This window comes from Camelus dromedarius, chromosome 27 (assembly GCF_036321535.1).
Source record: "Camelus dromedarius isolate mCamDro1 chromosome 27, mCamDro1.pat, whole genome shotgun sequence".
NCBI lineage: Eukaryota > Metazoa > Chordata > Mammalia > Artiodactyla > Camelidae > Camelus > Camelus dromedarius.
The window spans coordinates 3,371,490-3,387,199 of NC_087462.1; the positions used below are offsets into that span (position 1 = coordinate 3,371,490).

The 15,710-nt window shown below is 58.7% G+C and overlaps 1 protein-coding gene across 4 annotated transcripts in view; it reads left to right on the forward strand.

The window, feature by feature from the left end:
* Nucleotides 1-15,710, forward strand: part of KDM4B (lysine demethylase 4B) — a 125,781-nt gene that overhangs the window by 61,525 nt on the left and 48,546 nt on the right. For all 4 annotated transcript variants that reach the window (XR_010378065.1, XM_064479778.1, XM_064479780.1 and 1 more), the window contains 3 exons: nt 6,479-6,528; nt 10,363-10,466; nt 14,784-14,921. Coding sequence is in view for 3 of the 4 variants with exons in the window: in XM_064479778.1 (XP_064335848.1) it covers nt 6,479-6,528; nt 10,363-10,466; nt 14,784-14,921 (292 nt within the window). In the remaining variant the exon portion in view is untranslated. The remainder of the gene's footprint in view (nt 1-6,478; nt 6,529-10,362; nt 10,467-14,783; nt 14,922-15,710) is intronic.

The window sequence follows — 15,710 nt, forward strand, 5'->3', positions numbered from 1 at the left end:
TCTGTCCCCTTGCTGGACTGTTTAATTCTTAGTTCACCAGCTCACTCTCTTAGTTTTCTCAGGTAGAAGGTTGTGTTTCTTTGCATGAAGAAGTTTGTCTCTTCTCTCTTGCTACTCCCCTCATGTCTTTCCCTTGACTTAGTGCATCGGCTGGGGTCTCAGTGCTGTGCTGAGGCGTGCCTACCCTGGTTTTCCCGAGTGCTCCTCCGGCCTCACCATGGATTTTTATATTGATTGGTTTGGAACTTTTTATAAATACCATACAAAGAAGTCACCTGAAGTTCTTGGACATGTCAGTGGACCATGTTGACGTGGCTCGTCTCTGTGGAAATTAAATTAGGGGTGACCGCTTGTGTCTCCCTCCCTGAGCCCTTTCACTCCGCTCTGTGCAGGGGTGCGAGGCTGCTCTGGCCCAGCTCGTCTCTAACCAGCTCGGAGACGGCACCTGAGCAGCCGGGGGCGTCGAGGGGAAGCCCATGCTGTGACCAGGTTGTTCTGCTCGGCCTGCCTGGACCACGGGGCAGCATGCTGGAATTGCCCTGCAGGCGCGCGGCTGGAGAGGCTGTGGGCTGTGAGCAGCAATGGGCTTTGCATTTGAGGACCATGGTAATACTGTCATTTCCGCGGCACACAGGGCACTGGGGGCTGCTGGCACTTGGAGCCTTCCTGGCCTCCTGGCCGTGTGGGCGGCTTGCTTGTGCCAGGTGGCTTCCGGTGTGACAAGTGGTCCCGGCACTTCCTGGGGACTCGCCTTCTTGTCCTGGTTTCTGTAATTATAGCACGTTAAACGGCGAGGGGCCTGTCTGCCCGACCTTGTGCAGACACTGTGAAATTGACTTCCTCGCCCTCCAGCATGCGTCGGGCTGAACTGACATTTCCAGAGGGTTCCCAGCTGGACCCCTGCCCCTGGCATGCGTTCCTTGGCAGAGAGGAAGGGCGGAGAGCTGGGCCTCGTGCAGTGGGAGCTGTCAGGCTGGGCGGCAGAAGAAGCCCTGAGGGACATCGTCGCCCAGTGGAGAGTCCCACGTGTGCCGAGAAGCAGCACTTCACCCCTGACTCCGAGCAAGACGGTCTGGGCAGGCCCCTGGCAGGGGCTTGGGGGGCCTCTCGGAGATGAGAGCTGAGGGCTTGAGAGGCAGGCCTCTGCCAAGTCTCGGTGCCCTTGCAGCTGGCAGGAGCGTGCACAGATTACCTCGTTACCATGACAGTGCCCCCTTCTCGCTGGGGAACTGTGGCCCAGTGTGGGGTTGCGACAACTTCCATTGGAGTTTCGTGTTCTTTGTCCTGAGAATTTGCCCCAGGACTGCAGGTTTTCTTGCTGGCCTGAGAGGCGGCAGCCCGTCTGCCATCGCCTGTCAAGGGCCCAGGAGAGAAGGAGCAGAGGCCAGCCCCCCGGCCCGCTCCCCGCCTTCCCAGCTCCTGTGTGGCTGTCCCAGGGCGATGGCACACGGGGTCCCTGCAGATTCTTGGGGTCACACCGGGCTTCCCAGCTCAGCCCTCCCCGTGGTAGTCCCAGGCACCCACTCCCTGGGCCAGAGGGCACCGGGCAGTGGGAGTCCACAGAGGCCCCAGTGCCCTCGTGACTGGAAGCCCCGTTGCTGCATCGTTGGAACCGATGGCTTCTGAGCAGCCCCCCGCTCCCCACGACGGCCTGTGTTCCTCCTCCTGACACGCTCATTTAATTTTTAACTCACAAGGCATTTGCTTATTTATTTTCATTGTTCTTGATAATAATTCTAAGCCATTAGAGGGGAAAATTATATTCAGAAATGCTGTTTCACACTTTATTTGTTTGATGATTTAGAGCGATAGAAAATAGCACATTTGCTGGCTTTTATAGTCTGATAATTATTCACATCCATCAAGCCATTCCAGGGGAATAAACAAAACACCAAGAAAATGACACTATTAATAGCATCTCCGCCGCGGACAGGAAGACTTTCCCGGGCCACTGTCCCGGGAGGATGGAGGCGGCCCAACCCCAGCCGGAGGCAAGAGCCTGCCCATAGAGGGCGCATTCCCTGTCACTTACCCTCTCTGTCTGGGCCCAGGAGCCACCCTCCTGCGGGGCTGAGGCTTCTGCCCACCCAGCACCACGACCCTCCGGCTTCGCCAGCTTCTTTATCGGACTCAGGCGAGGCCAGTGGGATGCCCACCTCCAGCCTAGCATTAAAACAAAGACATCGGTCTGGCGGTGCAACTCTCAGTGTCCAGCCTCATTGTGTCCCGGGCCGCCAGTAGACACGTGCAACCCCTTCACGTGTGTCAGGCGCAGGTTGTGGTCACAGTTGCTAGCTGCTCTGGCCCCAGGCCTCCCTCTTGCCCTGTGCCAGCTTGCCACACTTCTGCTTTGCCTTTTTGGGGTGGCCGTGATTGGAGGGGGTACATTCACTATTCCAAACACCTCGAGTGTAAAAGAAGAAACCTGGAAAGGGAGAGAGGCTGGGGGACACCCAATTTCTGGGCCCAGCCCGTTTGTCTCTCCCCAGACCAGGGGGTTGCTTCCTTCTGGACTGTGGCACTGGAACTCTGGTCCAGCAGCTCACTGTTGTCCCCTGAGGTGTGTTTCCTTCTTATTGGCCAGTAATTTGCAAGGTGAAACCATTAGACTGGGACTGTTTATTTTCTTTTAAAAAAAAACTTGTGGGGGGTGGTGTTAGGTTTGTTTATTTACTAATGGAGGGACTGGAGGTTGAAGCCAGGAACTCATGCATGCTAAACATGCACTCTGCCGCTGAGCTGTACCCTCCTACCGTGGGGTTGTTTCTTAACCATTGTGTGGCTTTGCACACGTTTTGTGTCCTCACCCAGGGGCCGGTTCCTGGCCCTGGTCTCTCCCGTCACCTCCCTGGCCATATACCGGTCTAAAAATGTTTTATTTCTTTGCCAAAGCCCCTGACGTTTGCAGACGACTGCCCTCCTGAAAAAGGCATCTGGCACATGATGCCCGAATTTGTCTCTCTCGGCCTCCTTGGCGATTCCACAGCATTAAGCCTGGGGTTATGGAGCCTGTCCGGTCCTGCTGCAGCCTCCGCTGGGTCACCTGGAGTGGTTGCCAGGGATACTGTGCCAATGGCGCTGAATTTTCCACGACTTTCTGGTTTAGAGCCATCCAGAAGTACTCCGTGTAAAACGTTCACAAGCGGAGAAAAAGGGCAGGGGGAGGGGTGCGCAGGAAGGGCTGGTAAAACAGGAGATACCAAGTAGGATGGCCATGGAGAAGGCCCGGCAACCCCTGCCTGGCTGACCTCAGGACCGAGTCGCCGTGTCCCCTAGAGGCACCTGCTGTCCTTGCCGTTGGCCGCTGTCAGAGCCAGACTCCTACAGGCAAGGCCTGGGGCTGCGGCTGGAGGGACCCAAGTGGCCCCGCGTGGACGCCTGTCCCTCTCGCCACCTCCCCTATAGGGTTTCCCCATTCGCAACTCTGCCCCTTGAAGCCCTTGGTCTTTTCTTCCTCCCAGGGGTCCCCAGGTTCTGGAAGTTGCTTCACCCATTCCTTTATCCCAGCATGTCCAGGTTCTTCTGCCATGACTTGCATCCTGGCCTGAGTGCGTTGACAGCCCGGCCAATTGCAGCCCAGTCCTGGGGGAGGAGCATGTTGACTGGAGCTGTCTGGGAGAGGGATGTGCCCAGCCCGGAAGGACGCTGGTGGACCAAGGAGATGGCGGGGGTGCCAGTGTGTAGCAGGACGTGAGGAAAACCAGCCTTGCTCGAGGGGGACACTCGTGCTGGCGGAGAGCGGGGAGGGGAGCCAGGGGAGGCTCCCGCAGGGCCCAGCCGGCCGGGAGACTTTGCACTAGCCCAGTCATGAGATTCACGTGGAGGCCGTCTGTCTAAGGGAACAGATAAGCATCCTTGGCCACCCAGACACCCAGGGCTGCATGTCCAGAGAGCGGCCGCCCAGGGTCGCAGGCGGGCATGGTGAATTGATTTTGGCTGTGAGGTTTGACCTTGTGACGGGGACGGAGGCAAACTGCCCCCATGTTGGTGACCAGTAAAACCGACTCTGTTTTACGGCCCCAGGACTCGCTCCCTGACGGCCAGATAGATGCTTGCCTGTGTCGGGGGTTAGCAAGCAGCCCTGCTCAACCTGAAGAGCGGCTTCTCCATCTTTCTTTCCTTTTCTTCCTCCCAGAGACAAGCCGGAGATTCAGGGATGCCCCGCCCTGGTGGCGTGATGCCAGGTGGGGCTGTGACGAGGAGACGTGCCCTGGGCCCTGGATGGAGACCCCACAAGGCTCTGCCGTGGGGGCCCCTCAGTCTGGGGACTTTTCTTTAGTGCCAGATGTCAGCCCTGCCGAGAAGCCAGCTCTGTAGCCGGCTCAGCTGGGCCTCTGTCACTTTGGGCTTGCCCGGGGCACCAGAGGGTTGTGGCAGGGACAGGGGCTCTGTGGGAGCCTGCAGCCCCGTTCCTCCTGGCTGTTGGAAGGCTGATGAGCCTTAATAGCTGTGCAGATGGAGCCTTCACCACCCATCCTTCCTCCTCTGAACGGACAGCCCATGCCTGGCGCTTTATGTTGCTAAGGACTGGCACCCCAGTTTTGCCTGTCTCCCCTGAAGACTGGGCAAGGTTTTCATCTTGCCCAGTCACTGGGGGTGGGCTGGGGTAGCGCGGCTGCGTCTCAGCACCCCCGAGGCTGTCTCTGGGCCCTTCCAAGCAGTGGGAGGCACGGCTTGCTCTTGGCCATCAGAGTCCAGATGTCTCCCGTGGCTGCCGCTTCCCGTCCACGAGTCCTTTCTCATCTCTCCAGGGGCCGCTCTTCTGAACACTCAGCCCAGCGTCCTGCAGTCTGTACTTTCCGATAACAGAGGAGCCACGTTCCAACGTATTAAACTTTTAACATCCACCAGATTCAATTAATCTTATCTTTACAACTCCCAATTACAGGCGGTAATTAAGTGAAAGCAGCATTGTAGATGGGGATATTCATTCATCATCACAGCCTTGGAGCTGTAAATTAGTTCCTTCCCGTCCTCCAGCATCTTCCCAGAAGGGACAGAATGTTTCATTTCCCTGTTTGGGGGAACGTTAATCCCACAGAGGTGCTTTGGATTGGGATTAACTTTTATCATATTTATGTAAGTGATAAAAGGCTATTTAAGAGAGAGTCACCTCATCTTTGTCCAGATAACGGGAAATTCTCTGACGACAGCAGAATTAAAGGCGCTGTGGCCACCTCCTCCGGGGCCCTGGAGCATGCCCAGAAATTAATTATTTTTATCCTGTGAGATTAGAAACAACACAACGTTCACCTTATCCCCTACCCTTGCCCCCTTTCATTTCGTTAACAAGAGATAAATCCCTCAACTGGCGTGGACTCGGCTGAGCCCGAGGCATCTCCCCCTCTCCAGTCGCTCCACATCTCGCTGCCTGCCCTTTGGGAGACGGGTGCGGCGCGCGATGCATCCTCACAGGGACTGTTCCAGAATTTGCGACTTTGTCATGATTCTGGATCCCAGTCTGTCCCCAGCACTGCTGACGTCGGACGGTCACTCTCTGTGGGGCCATTCTGGGCACTGTGGGGTGTGGAGCAGCCTCCCGGCCCCCACGCCCTCAGTGCCAGGAGCCCCCCATTGTGACAGCTAGCAATGTGCCAGGTAACTGCCCCACGTCCCCTAGGGGCGGGACCGCCGGGCCCGGACCGCTGACCTAGAGTCTCTCCTGCAGCGGAGTCAGACGTGCTCCTTTCCCGCCATCCCTCCTCTCCTCCTTCGGACGACAGCCCTCCTGTGCCCCTGTTCTGCCCATCTTTGCTTGAAAATGGAGGTTTTCATCTTGCTCGAGTCCCCTGGCAGGGGAGGTGCTGGGGCTGGCACGTCGGTTGGGCTGGGGCTTCGAGACCCCTTCCCAGCCTGTCCCTCCCGGCGCTGCTCTGCCGGGAAGGTGTCCCAGGCACCCCGCCTCCCAGCTCTGCCCGCAGCATTAGTGGCTGTCACTCTCACTTCATCTGTTTGCAGCTTTTCACCTTACATCTTTTCTATTTATGACAGAGTCTCAGTAATCTTTCAAATGTAAAATGTGTAAAAATAAAACTGATGAAGTGGTTGACAAATGAAATCTCTCGTTCTGGAGCTGCTTTTCCTGTTGGCTCCCTGGGCCGGGAGGACAGGCCGGCACCGCCGCAAGCTGGGATGCTTGCCGTCTTCCTCCGCAGTTCCAATCCAGTGCTTTTTATTTTATTTTTTGCTTTTTAAGTCTCATCAAGGTTTAGTGCCACTTAACTGGGGATGTCTCCACACCTGGCATTCCATGAGTGTGTCACAACCCACTGAGTCCCTGGTCCAGGGCCTCCGCCTCCCCGCTCCTCCCTTCCGTGTGGCATCTCTCCCCCAACCCCTCCCCCCATGTGGAATGCAGCGCAGCTCTGCCCTGGGCTGAGCCTGCGTGTCTCCAAGTCCCCAGCCACGTCCCCAGGGGCCCCTCAACTATGCTGCGGCCACACGCTCTTACCTCTGACGTGCCTCCCTTCTCTCGTAGGTACGCCATCCCGCCGGAGCATGGCAAGCGCCTGGAGCGGCTGGCAATCGGTAGGTGTCCGGGGTCGGGGTGGGCGGTGGGCTGGCAGCCTCACTCTCCCTGGCTTCACTCTGCTGCCTGGGGGTCGGTTTCTGGGAGGGTGATGTGCTCTAGAGGTCCAGGGCTGTGTTCCACTGCCCTCGTGTTCAGGTCGTGGTACCCCTGCTGGGTCTGCGGCTTCACGAGAACTGCACAGATACCTTTGCTCCAGCACTCGTTTCCAGCCTCTCGCTTGGAGTTCGGGATGTGATCACAGGCTGTGCGGGCTGGAGCAGCCCATGTCCTTGTCCCCCTCGGTGTTTGCCGCTGTGGCACACTCTTTTCTGTCTTGATGACATCTTTGTTCAGACTCAAACAAGAGGAGTCGTTGGGAGGTCCTCACCTGTGCCGTGCATCCCTGTGGTGACCGCAGGCCTGTCTGCTGTCCTGGGCAGGGTCAGGTTGCTTGGGCCCCCTCAGCAAACATCCCACTGCCTGGATTCAGACCCTCACTGGAGCCTCTTAGGCCGAAGGGATTTGACAGAGAGGGTCTCAGGCTGTGTCCGAAGGGTGCACTGACCACTTGGCAAAGGCAGGCTCTCAGGGCATGGTACCCTTAGAGACAAGCCAGACACCTGGGGTGGACGGGCCTCTGGCCATCCCGACTGAGGGCCAGGCCGCAGTCCTACATTGCTCCCTGCCACGCCCGCCCTGTGTCCCAGCAGAAGCCCTTGGGTCCCGCAGGGGGGCGGTGCAGCCGAGAGCAGCCCCTGCACTGCAGGCAGCACCTGGGGTGGCAGTGAGGTTCTGCCATTCAGACAGCACAGGGCCTCTGGCCACCCTGACCTCCTGAGGCAGCAGCAGGTGGTCAGTCCCCCCGGGTGGCCATGGCATCTCCTGAAACTGTGGCTCGGCGTTGGCCCATCTCCTTGGCTGCTGGACGCATGCTCCTCCCCGTCTGTACTTGACTTTCTGCCCCGCAGACTCCTGCTGTGTGAGCGACAAGGCCCCAGATGGGAGGGAGGCTGTCAGGTGAGTGGGGCAGGTGTCCCCCTTCCCGGCTCCTAAGAGGAGGCTCGTCATGTCACCTTTTCTGCTGGAAAAGCAGGGCTGGACCCGCCCTCGGGAACATGCTTCTCGCGGTAGAAATTCTTGTTGGAGGAGGTCCTGGCAAAGGCCAGTTTCACTGACTAAGTGTAAAAATGAAAACCAAATTAAATTTTTTCCTATTGTGTTTTTAAAAATACAAATTAAAAATGCCTTTTCCTGTTGTACTAGTTTCCTGTTGATGTCACAAATTACCGTAAGCCCAGTGGCTTAAAACAACACAGAGTCCCTCAATTTTGCACTGAACCTTAAACTGCTCTTTAAAAAAACGTCCTAATTAAAAAAATCCCACAGATTTATTTCTGGAGGTCAGAAGTCTGCAGTGAGCCTTTAGGGGCTAAAATCAAGCTGTCAGCAGGGCTCGCTCTTCCTGGAGTGTCCCTGGGGGACCTAATTCTTGTCTTTCCAGCTTCTGGAGGTGCCACATTCTGGGCTCAGAGCACTGTTACTCGTCTCTCTGTCTCCCTGGCCCATGGCCTTCCCCTCCCTCTCTATGCTCCAGTCTCCCTCTGCCTCCCTCTTATAAGGACCCTCAGATGACACCCCCAACCCCATGATCCAGGCCCACCCCCATCCCAGGAGCCTGAACTCAGTCCTAGCTGCAGAGTCCCTCTCACCCTGGAGGGCAATGTACACAGATTGCGAGGATCAGGACGTGGACGTCTCGGGGGCCACGATTCAGCCTCCCATACCCGCAGAGCCACGGGGGTCGGCATGGGCGCTCCCTGGGGCCCACGTCGCTGACATCCCGGGGCCTTGCCCGTTGCTTCTCTCCTCTTCCTATTTAGATGGGGATGTGCAATTAGCCACACCCAGTCTGTTCTCCCTCTGTATGCTTTTTTTACGGACACCGAGTCCTGTGGAGGGGGTCCCCGCTGACCCTGGCAGGTGTCAAGGCCGCTCTCCTTTGAGCCTGGCCTGTGCTCCCCGCCGTTCCCGCAGCCGGGCCTGCTGCTGTGTCCTTTCTGATGCCTGGACCCGGGTGGACCTGGACGCTGGCTTGCTTCCTGGGCATCTGTGGGAGGCTCAGTAGCTGGGCTGGGAGAGGAAGGGGGAAAGCGGGAGGCTGCTTCGCCCGTGCTTCTTGAAAACTACAGACTCATTAAGTCCAGTCATTCCTGGGATTCCGGAAACGGGGTGTCAGCTCTGGATGAGGGTCGGGGGCCTCATCCTTCCTCTGCAGCCCCTCACCCAGGCCTGCTTTCCCCCTCCTTGGAGGAAGGACGAGGGAGGCTCCTGGGCAATTGATTCACTCCCCTCCTAGGTGTCCCTTCCAAACTTTTTGGGGGTGTATGTCCCGGACTCCATTATTGAGATGGGTGGAATGAGTTTGCGATTAATATGGAAAATGAATAGCTGTGCTCCGAATGGGCTCTCTGGGAGAGTTGTGCAGCCCATGGGGAGAGCATTAATGTGTTGGCGCGTTATTGGTGCTAATCACTTAAAATGTGCGCCTTTATTAGAGCTTTAATGAGAGCCACTTAAACTGTGCATTAAAAAGAGGAACTGCAGAGAGGCTGGCAGGCTGGGCGGCAGGCAGCCATAACTCTAATTGAAATGCTTTTAGCGCAGAGGAAAGTTGCTAGATTCAGTCATCCCTGCACTTTTCAGAACCTCGCCATTGTATCCTTGTGTCAGGAGCCTCCTTCGGCGTGGGCGTGTCGGGGGGGCCGTGCACTCTCCAGCTCACGCATGCACACACACACACAGCTGAGTGTGCCCTCTTTAACCCGTGACCCGTTGAGGGTGTTACCTTCCTGGAGGCCAGGACCGCCCTGAGTTGGCTTCTGGAAGGGTCCTGAGACCAGCCGTGCCGGGGGTGAGTCCTGGAGGGAGGTGGGTGCCGGGAGCACGTGCTGCAGCAGTGGGGACACAGCCCACACCCAGCGGGACTGCGCGGCTGCCCTCCCTCCTGTGCAGACTCTGTGCAGGCTCAGGGTGAGGAGCCCGGCCACCGAGGGCAGAACCCAGGACTGGCTTTTCCTTAACCACCAGACATGCAGGTTGTTGATTTGAATTTCAGCCACAAGTGATTTGGGAAAATCCCTGCACTGTGTTAGTTAAGCATGGTTTCCGAGCAGGTAGAGCTGGTGGGGGGACTTCTGTAGGCTCACGGACACTGTTTTAAATTAGTTAAGTGACGTGCTCCTAGGGCGGAGAGCCTACAGGCTGGGAACTCAGGCACAAGGTCCGGGGTGGGGGCCGTGAGCACAGGCCTGGATCGGGCCACCCTGCAGTTGCCCCGAGGGTCTGGGGCAGGGGCGGGTGGGTTGTCGGCCCAATCCCCCACTTCCACCCTTGCCTGGTGGCCGTGGGACCACGTGGGTGGAGAGCAGGGCAGAGCCGGTGCCTACTCAGGTGGCCTCCTTCTTTGGTGCGGTCAGTTTAGGGCCAGTGGGCCCCACTCCTCACTGGTGATGACTTGCCTGCCTCCAGAGTGGCAGCTCCCGTGTCCTGTCTCCGGCTGTGCTCTCATGTGGCCGAGTGACCGTGTAGATGTGATGCAGTGGGTTTGGTTTTGGGGGAGCTCGGGGGTGGGCCTGGTCTCTGGGCAGCCGTGCCCCTACCTCGTGCCCTATCTGTGACCGTGAGTGTGTGCCGTGGGTGTGTACCTCGTTACACAGGCAGCCCCGGCCTGTCCTCTGCTCCAGTGCGCTAAACAAAGGCCAGAGGGCATTGCCATCATCCGCTGCCAGCAGAGCGCCCTGGCCCCCGTCCTGCCCTGCTCACCGGGCTGACGCTCATCTTCTCTGCTCTAGGCTTCTTCCCCGGGAGCTCCCAGGGCTGTGACGCCTTTCTGCGACACAAGATGACCCTCATCTCGCCCATCATCCTCAAGAAGTATGGGATCCCGTTCAGCCGGGTATGTGGGGCTGGGCACAGGCCAGCTGCTCCTGGAGGGGCTTCTGGGGCCTGGGCCCAGGTGACCATGAGCATCCCAGGACCCTGGCATCTCAACCCTGGAGAAGGTTCTAGAATGCCGGCAAGTTAGGGCAGGGCCCCACTGATGGGCTGTTAGCCTCCAGTTTGTCCACGGTGGAGGGTGAGGTAAGAGAGGGGCATTCAGGAGGGGCCTTGACTTTCCTTCCCGCCCCCTCCCAAACCCAGATGTCTGTGGGTCCTGCGGATCGGGGTGGAGAGTGGACGGTGGGGGCAGCTCCTGCCGACCTCGCAGGAAGTACTGAGGAGCCAGGGTACTCCTCCTGGGAGCCCCTTCCCGCCCCCCATTCCCGGGGCCCACAGCCTTGGAGAGAATAGATGGATACCTGCCTAGAAAGGAGCCACCTGGCTCTCCCGCCGTGTGAAGGCGGTAAACTCATGCAGTTTCCTGCTCCAGAGGCCGCTCCTCTGGTCCTCACGGGGCTGTGAGGAGTGAGGCCAAGCCAGGAGCCTCTCCACCTGCGAGGGCGGTAGGCAGGTGGGCGGTGGGCAGGCTGGTGGTGGCAGGTGGGCAGGTAGACGGTGGGTGGTGGGCAGGCGGGCAGTGGGCACCAAGCCCCAGGGCCCAGCTGTCGTTCACTCCAGGCCAGTCCTTCCATGCGGACAAGCCTCCTGGACAGAGAGTCTAGGCCTGGGTCCCCAGGTGGGTGCACATGAGAGGCACATGCCTGGAACTTTCTGAACAGGCGTGTGCACCATGCCACAGGGGGCAGGCGGGCTGAGGGGACCCTCCAGGAACTGCGCTTCTGCAGGTTTCCCCCGAGAGCGAATCGTCAGGCTCAGGAGCGAGTCCTGCCCACCGACCTTCATGCCTCCCTCTTGCCGAGCATGTCAGCAAGGCAGAAATTGCTTCTGACATTTCCATCACACCGCCCGCAGCGTTAGCACGCGGACTGGGGGATACAGCCTTTCTGCTGGGGCTGCGGCCGGGAGGCCGCTGCCCGGCTGTCCCTCGCCTTCATTAGTTGGTGGCGTGTCTTGCTGTGAGAAACACAGCTTTCCCGTTTTCCTTCGTCTCTCCTCTCTTCTGGCTGGAACATCATTCGTTAGCAGGCACCTCGCAGACAGATTGTAGCGTTGCTCACGGAAGTGAGAAGTACTTGCTCTCCTATGGGTTTGTCGGGGCCTTTCTCCAGAGCGGTGCTTCTGGAGAGGGCCTCTGTCTGGAGGACTTCTCCCAGGTTAGTGCCAGTGCGGCCCTGCAGTTTAGATGCGACTTGCCTAAGCGTGACTGACGGCCGTGGCCTCCTGCCCAGAGAGGCTCCTGGCTGTTTGAGAAGCCAGGCCCGGCAGTGGGCAGCCACACCCCTCACACCAGGGTTGGCCCAGGCGTGGCCTCCTGGCTGCCCAGGGGGGGCTGGACAGAGCTTTACCCCGAGGCGTGGCCCTCCGTGTGCCGCCGGCCTCGGGACCTGGGCTCCTGCAGCGTCAGGCCCCAGGTGCGTGCCTCTTTCTGGATTCCACGTGGAGCCCCTCGTCTGAATTCCTGGCAGCCTTCGAAGAGTGACTCCTTGCGCTGCACTTACAAGTCTTTGTAATGGTATTTACTTCTAGGAGAAAAAGCAGATCAATAGCAGAGCTTTTTAATAATTAAAAGTGTGCGTTTCTGTGATCTACATTGACTTCCTCATTTGTTCTTCGAGAGCTCGCAGAAGCAGCCGACTTCTGCGCTTCCCCCGTGACTGGCGTCTGGGCTGGCGCTGCCTCCACTCTATTACTCTGCCTCGCTGTCCATCCGTCATCCCAGGCGCCTCCTAATTTATTGTCAGGATAACGTTGACGGCGGTGATACGGAGCACAGCCACTGTGGGCTCGGAATGAAGCCACCGGGATGTAGATTTTCTGACAGGAACATAATCTTCTTGTCTTTCTAAGTGAGCACTTCTTCTGTTCAGGGCCTTGATTCATGGGAAGGGTGGGGCAGGGGACCAGCGTGGAGCGTCCTCTCCATGTGGGGCCTCCGCTCAGCGTTGGGACCCTGCCGCATCTCTGAGGCTCCCTGGGCTCCAGCAGGCCAACCCGTGCTCCAGCGGAGAGAAGCAGCGTGTGCCCAGTGGTGCTGGAGGAGGAACAAGACAGCGCTTTCCAGGATCAGCTCGAATAGGATAAGAAGATCAGTAACTGCACCCAGAAGAACAGCCCCAGCCCTGAAGGTTATTAGCCCATTTCACTAGGCTGGGAGGCCTACGGCAGAAGCCAGCCCAGGGAACCCTCCCCGAGGACTGAGACTGGTGGCTTCCAGGCCCTGGGGACACCGCATGTCCCCTCCTCCTCCATCTCCTGCCGTCGCTTCATCCTCGCAAGCAGCTGTTACTTGGACAGGAATTTAAAAATATAACTTAATGCACAGTGACTTTCCTTGATTGGTGCAATTCATTATTTGAAAAGAAAAATATCTCCACGTTCTTACGGACTGGCTTTTCTCCAGGCTATGTCAGTTTTGATTGATTTTTGACTCTGTGGTTGGCTTCTGGAAGTCTCCCCCAGCTTCCCCCACCTCCAGCCACCCACCGTCCCCTGCCAGGGTCTGACTCCTCGTTGGTTACTTAGACGAATCCAGCGATTTCTACTCATCTCCCTGGGATTATTAGCAGGCCCGAGAACTACAAATCAACCTCAAAGCAGTGAACCACCTCTGAGTAGGGGCAGGAGGCTTGGACAGACACACTTTGCAGAAGGCAGTGTGTGCAGGCACCAGCGGGATGCGGTGGGTGGCATCTGCAGACCTCAGGGAAGGCGCCGGCAAAATGGGCAGCCAGTGTGGAAGATCGCTAGACGATTTCCTGGGGCTCCACTGTGCGCTGTGTCTGTTTACTCCAGAGAAATGGAAACACCTCCTGGAGAACACGGGCTTCCAGGACCCCACAGCTCTGTTCACAGGGCCCCAGACCCCGAACAGCCCGCAGGCCTGTCGCCAGGAGGTTGGATGCACACGTAACATATGTCCACATGGCAGGAGACCTTTCAGGAAGGAAAAGGAGCAGACGGCCGACATGCACAGCAGGACGGATGAACCCCGAGGATGTGCCAAGCCAAAGAGGCCAGAGACAGGAGCCCGGACGGTCCTGTCTGTGTCTGGAAAGCCCTGGAAAGACACGTAATCGGTGGTTGGAGAGTGCTGGAGGGGGAGCGTTTGGGGCCATGGTCCTCAGAACTGTGTCCACCCAGCGTTCAGTCCAGGAAAGGACTGGCCCACCTGACCCCAGAGAGTCACTCCCGCACCACAGCTTCCATCCTACATCTGTGGAGTGGCCCATAGCCCACCTTGCGTCCTGGGACACAGCAAGTGGGGATGGTGGCCGCTGTTCTTTATCATCCGTCTTCGAAGCAGCCGTCTGTTGGAGTCCTTGTTGCTGGGCATTGCCGTCGGGTGGCTGGGGCGGTCAGTGCGGAGTCGGCGGGGACCGGGTATGAGGCTGCAGCCCCTCCTCCTCCAGGCCTCGGGGCCGCAGTTCTGGAAGCCTCAGTCTGGTGTCGTGGTCTCCACCTTGGTCACTCACACCCAGCTCCTTGGTTTGGGGTCTCTGCTGCAGGGGCTGGACCAGAGTCTGGCCGTCCCGACCATTTTGAGTAGATCTAGAAGCAGCAGATCATTCTACAGGCTTCTGACTTTGCACATGTCCTTCCGGCGCACTGTGTCTCGTTGGCCTCTTTGCCCTCACACGGAAGGACCCACTTCTTAGGATGTAGCGGACAGGCTCTGTGCTTGCAGCAGCGGGGGCACGTACGTTTTGTGCGTGGGACTGGTTGTTCTCTCTCGCGTGAGGGCAGGCTCGCCCCTGCCCTGTGCTCCGAGGGCTCTGCAGCTCGGCCAGTGCTGACTGCCCTGCCCCGCCTGCCCCGCCGCTGCCCCCAAAGCAGGAGACCCTCTCTACCCGAACAAGAAGTGCCTCGAGCCCTAGCCTGGAGCAGCCCCTCTGCCCTTGCAGCTCACCCCCCTGGAAAACGCAGCCCGTCTGTCACCTCGGGCCACTTGCCTCGAGCTGCGGCCGAGGCAGGCTGTAGCCTGGGGGGTTCCGGAGCTCCCTTTCACTTGCTGGATCCCGTTGGCTGCTGGAGTCAGGCTCCCTGGTGCTTGTCGGGGAATCCTCAAGTCCATGGCCCCTGCTGTGCTCCTTGGTGGCGTCCTGTGGCTTTGCCGCCAGCCAGTGACTCCCCGTGTCTGGCGTTGCTTCCACACACAAGTCCCGTTGGTCCTCACTCTGGGCCTCACCCTCACCTGTCGGCCTCTCCTCCCCAGATCACGCAGGAGGCGGGGGAGTTTATGATCACGTTTCCCTATGGCTACCACGCCGGCTTCAATCATGGATTCAACTGTGCCGAATCTACCAATTTCGCCACCCTGCGGTGGATCGACTATGGCAAGGTGGCCACGCAGGTAAGTGCCCACAGACCCCGTGACGGGGTGGAAATGGGGCGCGGCCCCCCGCTGGCTCCTCCCGCCCAGGGCCTGGGTGGCAGCCGGACTCTCCCTCGGGGTCTGTTTCTGGATCCTCAGTAAACTTGTCCCCAGAATGTTCCTGACCTGGAGGCACAGGGTGGGGACGTGGGCAGGTTGGGCCTGGGGCTGCTGCTCCCTTCTGGTGGGATCGGGGAAGACTCGTTCCTTGTTAGTTGACACTTCTGTTTAGGGGCTGCCTGGTCAGGTTTGGGGTCTGCTCAGGCCCCAGTGCCCACCTTCGCCCCCTCCAGCTTCCCAGAGGGGCGGGGGACCCCGCAGCTCAGACCTGCTCAAGCCTGAGGGCTGTCTGCTGTGTTCCTGTCGCCAGAGGTCAGTGGAAGCCCAGGAGACTCCTTCGATTTTCCTCAGTAATTTGCTGTTCTGGTCCCAGAGGGCTGTTACTGGCCAGCAGATTTGACATCTGAAGCAAGTGCTTGTTCTCTAATTACTTTACCCCCGCACGCACTCATCTGTGGGTTTGATGGACAGCAGGGGTCATGAAGCCCTGTGATAGCGAGTCTGGGGAGCAGCTGGGCGGGCCCTGGAGGGAAGGAACAGGAGGGCTGTCGGGCGGGTTGCCAGGACCGGTGCCTTCCTCCCAAGACTGGCACTGCGGCTGCCCCGGAGGAAGCTGCCCTCTCTGCCCGTCAGGCTGGGCCCAGGCCATGTGGTCCCAGCTCACAGGTTTCAGCCCCTTCAGCTGTCTGGCTTCACGTCTGTAAGGCT